The sequence below is a fragment of the Plectrocnemia conspersa genome, unplaced genomic scaffold (genome assembly GCF_051122295.1).
Source record: "Plectrocnemia conspersa isolate PC_06_02 unplaced genomic scaffold, ASM5112229v1 ptg000006l, whole genome shotgun sequence".
Taxonomy (NCBI): Eukaryota; Metazoa; Arthropoda; class Insecta; order Trichoptera; family Polycentropodidae; genus Plectrocnemia; species Plectrocnemia conspersa.
Window position 1 is genome coordinate 20,496,152 of NW_028277170.1, and position 10,570 is coordinate 20,506,721.

General features: G+C 32.1%; 1 protein-coding gene across 3 annotated transcripts; it reads right to left on the reverse strand.

Annotated features, from left to right (window-relative positions):
- Nucleotides 1–480: 480 nt before the first annotated feature.
- Nucleotides 481–10,246, reverse strand: LOC148234476 (proton-coupled amino acid transporter-like protein acs). Of its 3 annotated transcripts, none has more exons than XM_088187461.1 (8): nt 10,057–10,246; nt 8,638–8,733; nt 8,483–8,578; nt 7,017–7,167; nt 6,470–6,949; nt 6,228–6,406; nt 4,059–4,234; nt 481–2,145 (listed from the first exon to the last, which is right to left on the reverse strand). In XM_088187461.1, the coding sequence occupies exons 2-8, from the start codon at nt 8,703–8,705 to the stop codon at nt 1,904–1,906; spliced, it is 1,392 nt and encodes a 463-aa protein (XP_088043587.1). In that variant the 5' UTR covers nt 8,706–8,733; nt 10,057–10,246; the 3' UTR covers nt 481–1,903. The 3 variants fall into 3 exon arrangements, with proteins under 3 accessions (XP_088043587.1, XP_088043590.1, XP_088043589.1); XM_088187464.1 differs by having other exon boundaries at nt 8,638–8,730; nt 10,057–10,226; XM_088187463.1 differs by lacking the exon at nt 10,057–10,246 and adding an exon at nt 8,857–8,904.
- Between the last annotated feature and the right edge of the window lie 324 nt (nt 10,247–10,570).

A 10,570-nucleotide genomic window follows, 5' to 3' on the forward strand; every position in this document is an offset into this window, starting at 1 on the left:
TAGGGCTATTTTTCTTTTTCAGATTTTTAATATCCGATGGCTCATAGGCCGCAATCCCGGGCCTAAAGCAACCGTGGGAGAAGGGCGTGAGCGCATTAAAAAAAGCATTCTTTAGTGGGACGCCATACACTGGAGTGGGAGAGTAATATGAACTCCTTGCGGGGGTAGGCAGAAGAGGATATTGTTGATGTCCCTCTCTTGATGTCGTTCCTGGTGGATGACGATGCTCATATGATGCATGACGCATTACTTAATTCATAGAGTAATAATTAATCTATAAATAGTATCTAGTTAGAATTATTTAACTTCTAATATGGTCATAATAAAATTTATGTCATAATATTTTTTATTAAATTCGCTAGTCGTTTCTAAAATATAATATAATATTTATACTATTCTTATACCATGCGAGAGGTCAAAAAATAATTATTAGTGTCTGTATTATTAATATTTTCAGTAGGCACAATTTGGAAAATAAAAAATGTAAAATAACTTTTATTAATGCTTTTATAACGACATTATATTATTTATAAATACATTAGATTTTTGGTAAAACACAACAACTCACAATAGTCGTATAAAATGTCTAACATCTACAGAGGCTCAGTCGTGTATATTGCGCACCTATCAGTGTGTATATGATATAATTGATTTACAACCTTTTTGTGTTTTTATTGTTAATTTTTCAACGCGTACCCAATGTTTGCTCAATTATCGTTATCCATTTAAAAGCTAAGCTTGAGTTCTGGTTATTTATCAGGTCAGTGGCAGTATTCTTAGGCAAATATACTTAAACCAGGTTTTACCTACCCTTCCACCGCGATATGAACATGAATGTGTTTTTTGACTGATTCTTTATTTAATGGAAGTGTTATGATATATTGTAAAATACTATGCTGCGCATTAAGAACTTTTATGAGTTAAAAACATAATTTCGAGAAATGAAGTCTAAATAATTTGTTATGGCCGAAAAATCGTTTAATACTATTGAAACATCTATCTGGAAAGTATTCTTTATAGCGTTTTATGAGCGAAGACATCCAAAGGGTGGAAAATGATAGATACTTTTGTAATTACCACAAGATGCACTAACATCTTCTACGTTGTCAAAATAGGACATCAATTATTTTTATAAGAAAGAAATTTTATACATAATTATATATATAACACATTCATATAAAATACACAATATAACCACAATGTAATAATTTGCTATAAAAACATACAATCACGTGTATGTGTAAATTAAGAACCAGGCACGGATCAGCGACTTTTCAAATAATATAAATTTTAAATTCTTTATTTTTTAAGATAAGAAGATCGGATATACATTAAAAACTTGAACACATCCCATTGTTCTCCACATTAAAGGTAAATTCTTTTTTAAATGCTGACTAGTTTTAGGTAGTAAGTCGCTAATTTGCCACTGATTCTCACTTACACATTAGTAAAGAGCCAGGCGCGTACCGTGAGATACTTTCCCTTTCGCTCACTTGCGTGTTTAATGACGAGAGTGATGAGAGATGCGTTTCATGCGTCCCGCACGCCCTTATCTCTCACTCACTCTTGTCACTTAACACGCAAGCCAGCGAAAGGGAAAGTATCTCACCATACAAAGAACCTGTATTAACTAATATATTTGGTATTGCAAGGTTGGTAAAAATAAAGTTATATTGCTCTTTTTATTCCATATGTGAATAATCCAACACAAAACATAATATAATTAATACGATCTTGAATGGATAATGGCAAGAATATCATCCGGTCCTTAAATCATGTAACAAGTTTAAGACTTATTGTCAAGCAGAAGCCATCTCTTTATATCTTTGATACTAATTGATAGAACGCTCAACAAAAGCAGGCTAAAACATTCGGTGGCAAGCACAAGACCAAGGAGTGTCGTTCACATGAAGGACACTATGATCTCAAGCAGACTGGTGTATGTGCCTGCCACTAATCCCACCACTCCGAAGACGATGAGCAGCGAGTCCTTGATCAGGATCCAATTGTATCTTCCTAAAGCGTCAGGCCACGCCACACATAGTTCCATGATGGCCGGGAATGCTATGCCCATGGCTGATAGGCACAGTGCTCCAAACAAAGATATGAATAGGCCCAGTCTGGGTATAGCCACTGCCAGGATAACTGAAAGGATAAAATATATTATAAAATAGATACCATATAGCTTTTTTTGCAACAAAAGTAGCTTATCATGTCTGCAAGCTAATTAAATACTTTAATTTACTATTTATATACTTCGTCATTTCACAAATAAATTCAATAAAAAATAGCATCCTTAAATTTTAAATTTAGTTTAGCTTTTTATCTGATAATCTAATAAATATTTTTTTAAAACAAAAGAGAGATAATTTGTTTTTCTTTGTTGTTCCTGGCGCGAATAAATTAACACATCGGAACCGGTGTCGATTAGGAATTGGTCGTCAATGGGCGGTGTCTGTCATATAGTTTCTCAGAAAACTTTTCTGTGATCTGTCCGATAATACCGTTAATGTTTGATATTTGTAAACTCAAGAACAATGTCACCTATATGCAGTGTTGTAGTGTTAAATAAATAAAAAAAACAGCGCGGTATTTTATTTTTACCCTCCTACACTTATTTCGGTATTTAAGAAACATATTTCATATTATTAGTAATTTAGATGTTTATAAAAAAAATTTAAATGCTATTTAAATATTCTTATTGCTGAAATTATTGTGTTTTATTTTTCATACAAACTTCCATACCGCATCTTCTTCAACATTTTGGTCTTTGCAAATGCGTGTCTATGTTTCAACTGCTGATCGATGTGTACTTAACTTTTTTTACATAAAGTTATGGGTTACAAATCAGAGTTTAATAAACATTAAATTTGCAGTATTTTGAATAAGTGAGCTGACACCTTATTAGTGTATTTAAATTTTGTGAAATATTATTTTCTAATATTGTCATTGTTAGTTTAGTTGTTTTGAGATAAGAAATTGAATATATTCTAATTCACGATCGCCAAAATCTGAGAGTATATCTGATTGGCCAAATATTGGGATCTAATATCATGAATTCTGATAATATATCGCTAGATTTTTTAACACTTTCTTACAATGTTTATCTAGTGAGAAATTGGGATAATTCTTATCAATAATAGTTTTTCAGTGGCGTTTTTAACTATTATGTCATTTTCCCCTTTTTTTATTCTTCATATTTTATAAAAGACGAATTAATTTATCAGGATGTACGAAAGTCATTTACATTTTTTTTAAGAATTCGAAAAAATCGATAAGCGAGATCCAGCAAAAATTGTTTTGATGAAATTCGCCTTAAAATGCCACAATACTTTGCTTGGGAAACTTTTTATGAAAGATTATCTACACTGGCTACCTCAAAATATTAAATGTTGTTGAAACTGTTAAAATAAAATTTATTAACACTTAATCGAAGGGTCATTTTTTGCCGCGTGATTTTCACGCAACACAGAGTTACATCAATAAAATGATTTTTTTAGTGTCTTGCTTTGTGCATTTAAAATCAAAAGAGGCGAGAATAATGCCAGTTTAATATATATTTTACTGCTTTGATTTGCACTTGAATGAAATCTCCGGTGACATTTTACGATCTGTACGTATAATTATACAAGAAATAATTATATTTCCAGACCATCAAAAGTCAGCTTTTTGCTGTTATATGTATATTTTTACCGTCCACTTAAAAATTTTATACGAAATATTTTATGCCAAAATTTTTTTAATATACCTAAAAAGTAAATTTCATTGCAATTAAAGTGCTAGGGAGGCGTCAAGGCTCAAAAAGTACTAGGGTGACGCCCTGGCCTTACTATTGTACATACACCATTGCTTATATGTGACATGCTTCTGCCGTTCATTGTTGCCATCTGCACATTGTGTAAAGGTTTTTTAAACAATAATCTAAATAAACCAGAATTTAAATCAATACATATGACAACCACAAATAAGCATAAGTTATTATATTAAAAAAGTTATTGCATAAATAAGCATAAAAATATAGAAGAGATATAAAAAAAAGCAGGCCTAGAATCACTTACAAGTAGCTAGCACTATTAGAAACCTCAGCAGGAACTCATACAGCATCTTATGTTTGCTGTTCTCCACTCTCTTGAACACGTAAGTGTTCCACACTATTTCATTGGGTACGTAGCATTGCAGGCCGTAAGATATAAAGATGGCTACGGCGAAGATTACCTTCACGGACTGCGCCATTCTGAAAATTTTACATGGATTTAAAACATTGCATACATATTTAGCCTGTGGCGGTCCCGAATTGAATTAGACTGAAGAAGTTGCATTGTCATTATTTATTTTTAATACAGATATTCCCAGTTATGCCTTGAGCTGACACAATTATCTAATCCAAATCTGTAATTTAATGTATGTCTTCAATTTGACAAAATTTTCAAGAATAAGCGGCTCATTTTGCCTCCTCCCCCTCCAGTTACGCTACATATCCTTCACATGTTATATGCATATAAAATAAAATTTTCAAAACAGTTTTCATGTTAGATGATATATGTTAATCTGGTGTAACTTTCACTTTTACTGATTCTAAGAAACTGGTAAGATTTTCAAGCCACTTAAAAATATGTTTATCTATAGGGACAATATTTTATAGCCGGATCGGTTTTCACATATATAACTTAGCTCTAATCTATTCCTGGATATAAATGTTTTAAATCGTATTACAAGAACAGTCCTTCCATCGCGAAAATGTCGCCCCCAAGGAAGTACCGCTCGGGGTAGTCCGCTCCACGCAAATATAAATTTGAGTTAAAAATTTACTGATTGTCAGTATTAGCTCTAGACATGGACGTCATTTAGGGAGAATTCAGGTTGAAGCATTTGTCAAAAAAAATCATGCCATTTGATGAAATATGAATTTTATTAAAATTTAAATTCAAAAAAATTATGACTGACTGGCTAACTTTGCTTCGGTGGTGTATACTATGATCGAAATACGCAGAATTCGCTCGATAAGTGAAACAAAATGTCGGAAAGTCCCACCCTTTATTATCTTTTAATGCTTATCTCAAAAACAAAACGTTTTCAACATAAAAATTTTATGTAAATGTAAAATCTAGAATTTTTTAATAATAATATTAAGTAAATGTTCAATTTTTATGTTTATTAAAATATACTATTTTATCATTGATTTTTTTATGTATACTTAATAATACGCATTATAATAATAACCGTCTTCCATTAATATACTATTCTATAAATAAATTATAGTATCTAAGATCAATATCATTAAAAGTATTTGATTTTATTTAAGATAATATATATTATATAACAAATCGAAGTTCATTTAAATGTGAAAATTTTGCTTCGCCCTGCTCGGCCTTCTGATTTTTCGCAAAGAGACCTTTTTGTCTTAGAGGGAACATTGGACACAGAGACTGAGTGATGAATTCATTCATCATCGATTGAGTGTTTGCAAAGTTGTCAGACCAATTCAATACTTGACCGCTTGTATAAACACATACATACGCCCTTTTGCGTCAATGGCGTTCTCTGAAGCATAACAACCGACGTGGAATTTGCAAACGCACAGCGAAACGAACAAAACGATACAGAAACGCTAGAGCGATCGCAGTACGCAGCGTGAAAATAATTTCTACCTCTCGCTAATATACAGTGGTTGAATGCATGTAGTAATCAATATAATTATAATTATTACCGACTGAAGAATATTTTTTAGATTCACCGATGAAAATTGAGAGAGTTCAACTAAAGGGCGGTGCGGATTTAAAAGTTTTTTTGCAATTTTAGAACTGTATTGAATATTTACTATGCTAAATTGAATAGCATATTTGCCTTGTATTTGAAGGCATAAACCCTGATACAACATCAAACAGTCATATTGATGGCTTAAAGGGAAAATTTCTAACTCCATATTTGACAACTTTACAGGAAAAGACAAAAAACTTGAAAATAAGAAAATAAAACAATATCTCAATTCTCATTTTGCAAATAAGGATTTTTTGAACATGTGTTTTTTAATCAAAAGTAAAAGATAACACTGTTAAGTGGTAATGGCCCAAAAGAAGAGTTAGTAAATTTATACTTTAAGCCAATGATATGCCATATTTTCAACAATTGCAATATCAGAGAGAGGCATTCGTTCATTTTGATCTAATGTGAATGTGGGAGCACGCCACCGGCAGGTAGGTACATATGTATATATATGCCATATTTACGCTTCGTCTTGAGGTAGATTCAAAGTGATGGACCCCTCGGCAGCTGCTCCATACTTAATGTATCCCAAAGCTCCCATCAGGACGTACAGGACCACTATTACAGTCATGCCCACGTTCAGCACTCCGCAGCTGCCTCCGAACGAAGCTGGAGTTTTCATGTTATTCTCAAGAGCTATGATCTGAAATTTAGACATGGGATAATTTAAAGGCTGGAAGTAGTGGGTGATATTTATTTGACTTACCACTCCAACTGCTTCTAAAGCGAACAACGTCGTACCGAAGAAGAGCGGAAAGTTCCAGGCTTGTCCGATCATGTCCCTCTCGGATAAGGGCGGCAGGTCTTCTAGGACGTACGCCATAATAAGGCCCATTCCAACAAAGGTAATGAGGTTCGCAAAGGTGGAGAAGGGCGCTAACAGCTTAAGATTCCTGATGCAGTTGATGCCAACGAGGGGCACGAAAAGGATGCACATGTGTAGCTTGACGTCTATGGGTGGCATGTAGGCGTCGCAGATCTGTTTGACGTTGGTAGCCACGAACACGATGTACACACAGCAGATGCCCAGCTGGTATACGATCATGAACACGTCGATTACCAAGGGAGCAGCTGGTGCCATCTTTCTCATCCAATGAGGACCCACTTCTAGTGCCATCTTCATGGACTCGGGGTAGGTCAGCACTGGAACTCGCTTCCTCTTGCATAACTCGTACTGGGCCTTCACCTGCAATGCGAATTATGCGTACATTAGTGTACTTGCTTATGAAGATTGGATCGAGCATGCGACTCACCAGTACGTGTAGACAGTAAGTACACAAGATGCCAATCAGGATGGTGTTGATGATGCCAGAAATAAGACCGGCGTTGTGGAAGGCCTGGGGCATAGCCATGATTCCTGTGCCTAGACTGCCTTTCAGAAGGTGCACAAGCGTCTCTCCGTTACTAAAAAAATATGACGTATTATAATAAACAAGCGAAAAAACCTGAGATATATGTTTTATTTTGTTGTCTAAGATAAAAATCAGTGAAAAATGCGACATTTTAAAGTTATAAGGTACGTCTTTTGCTTTAATTTTAATAAATTATTAAATGTTTTAAAACATATATGATAATGACTGGATGACATAATAAATTTCACGCGTCCATGCTATACCGCTTTGTCAGAAAATTTCGCAAAAGAGAGATGATTAAATATTATATATCGGACGGTGGGTATATCCCTTTTTCTCTTGCACGGATTCGCTTGTACGTGTGCGAGCTTGATGCATAAGTGCGCTTTGAATCGCTCTGACGCACGCATCAGACGGCGTTTCAATCGTGCGTCAGTATTTTTTTGACTCCCGTCAGGAGAGTTACATTGAAGCGCAGAATATTCCTGCGCTTCTCAATTATTTATTGCCTTCACAAGTATATTTTAATTTTTACTATGTTATACCATTTTAATAATCACTAACTCTGGTTTAAATATTATTGATAGTGATGGCCAAAATATATAATGCTTCCGATGAATCAATAATGTAGTAATTCTCTCGGACCACGAAGATAAATATAACTAAACATGAAGTATATAAATATGTAAGTAAATGTAATGTACATACTTAAATATATTTTGTGTTTCATATAGCAAAGTAATTAAAAAAACAGTTATAAATTCCGTGCGATTAAAATTGAAAACCATTGTTGTTGTGTGAATTATAATAGTGAACAATTAACTAAATGATAGAACGAAACATTTTTTTTGTCATTGCATTCCTGTGTATTTTTTTTCAATGTTGTGGTCCCAACTATAAATAAATTACATATAAATACTAGATAAGAATCTTATTTTTGTGATTAAATAAATTAGATCACAGTGAAATCAATTAGAAATAAAAATTGTGTAGTAGATTAATGTATATATAGGGTGTCTATAATATTATATAATAAGCACAAAATAAAATATATATATCATGATTGTAGTGTCGTTAATATTTATCTATAATAAATTACTATTTTTTATTTATATATGTACAAAATATTTCTGATATTTGTTTCATATTTTTTTTATATATAATTAAGCAAAAACTAATCAGAAAAGCCTCAAAAATTAACGTTTTTTAATAAACATTGGAAAATATTATAACTATTTTTAATGAGTACTTTTGCTTATTTTAATTAGATACTTTCGAATGTTTTTAATATGCTGGTAAATAACTAAAAAAATAATTACGTCTATATAAATATAAATAAAAATTATTTAAAATGACAGTGTACTCACGTGGTAGGGTAAGCCACTTTCCTGTGTAAATGCGGATCATATTCTTCATCAGGTACTTCGGCTAGGGTTACAACCGCTTCTTCTTTTGTCCCGTTTCTAAAACATATATATTTGTAGTAGCATTTAAAATATAAAACTTAAAAATTCGTTCTCACTTGACTTCGACAAAGCTGTCCATTGGTTGCAGCGCGATGGTTTCATCTTTGTCTTCATCATCAATCATTTTGGATGTTTTCTATTCTTTCTATCTGCTGAAAGTTTTTATTTAATCATGAATGATGTCAAGGCAATATTATTTAATTATTAAAAAAATCTTTATTGAATGGGATAAGAGAATCAGTGACTTCATATTATACGATATCTAATGCGAAGACCTGGTTTTGTAGAGGTGCTACTGACAGAACAAGTTGCAGTAGAAGACTGACTCTGAGCGCCAATCTACAGCACCAATTGCTTAAGGAGTCAAAGGTTAATGTGTGGAATTAATGAGCTTTAAAAAAGACGGATTCTCTGAGCAATATGCTCAAGACCTTTTGTTATTTTTAGATAGACGAGGACAGAGCGTTTCATTCATCCAATTGAGATGATTTAAGATTTATACCGGTTTTCTCCAGTTTCGATCAAAATTTTCGACCTGTAAATCACTAAGGTTAATGCTTGATAAGCGGAAAGTTTTCAACGTTTCGATTAAGTTTATGATAATTTTGGGTCAATAATTAATAATCATATGAAAAATATTAGCTTATTAATTATTTCATGTCAGTTGGTTTGCGTCACCTACAAAAAAAGGGTTGCAGCTGTAATTAAAGTTAAAGGTGGGCCTACTAAAAAATAAAAATAAGCTTAAAATAAACATTAAAAAACTTTGATCAATATTTATTTTATAATTTCACGTTTTTTTAGGATATAACACATTTATTGAGGTGCCCCATTATTATGGCCAATTCAGAAATTAAAATCAAAATTAAATAAATTTATATACAAAATTATTTTATTGAATTAATAAAATCAAAATTCAAACTCAATAAATTTATTTAAAAATATTGCAAAGCTTCTTTTACTGCTTAAATGTGAATAATTTAAAAACATATTTATTATAATTTCGAAAAAAGCTTTTTATGGAGACTGAAGAATTAATTAAAAAATAGAAAGCAAGTGACAACTAAGGGTTTTTTATGAATCAGCATAAAAAAAATTTCCAACGCAAACATATGTATCGACATATTTCTGTAACCAATTACTTTCTGTATCGAATTACATACATACATACATAGTCATTGAAAAAAATTGATTGAAAATTTTTGATTTTGTGTTTTTTTCTTACTAATGTATATTGAACAAAAAAGTATATAAATGAAATTTGACTTTAGTAAAGCCCAAATTTTTTAGAAAAAGCTGGTTTTTTACGCACAAATTATGTAACATTACACCGATCGATACTCGAAATGGAAATTTCGAAAACAAAAGAATTTATATAATACATATGATCATTTAATTAAAATATATTTTACATATGATTCATATGTTTAAATAAAATGTTTTATATAATATCCATAGAATAAAATTGTAATCACCTGTCAGTATGTTAGGTTTCGATCTTCAGTGCGGTTTAACCTCTCGAATTCGCGAACACTTCTATATTATCTGCTGCACAATAATAACGTCATTCCGTCAATTTTGTAACACGTGACGATGGATTTTCACTGACAGGTGCTGACTGCAACCTTTCACGCGGGAAAAATCCATAAGGGTCTAACCTTCAGTAGCGCATGCGCCCTATATATTATATTATTAGCGACGTCTAGCGGGGCACTGCCAAACTAATATTTTCTATTAATTAATTTATTATAAATAGATAGATAAATACAGAAATTTAATTATATAATACTTATGATACAATTAAAAATCCTGGTTATCAGAACATTAAAGAATTAGTGAATATTCGTGATGAATTGAGACCGAAACTTAAGTCATGGTGCGAACGAAATTTCGATGGTCATGTGAAGAAAAGGAAAAGTATAAAATATAGAAAACTCGATAATATAATGCGAAATTCGTCTTAAAGGATTTTTGTAGTGATGTTCAATT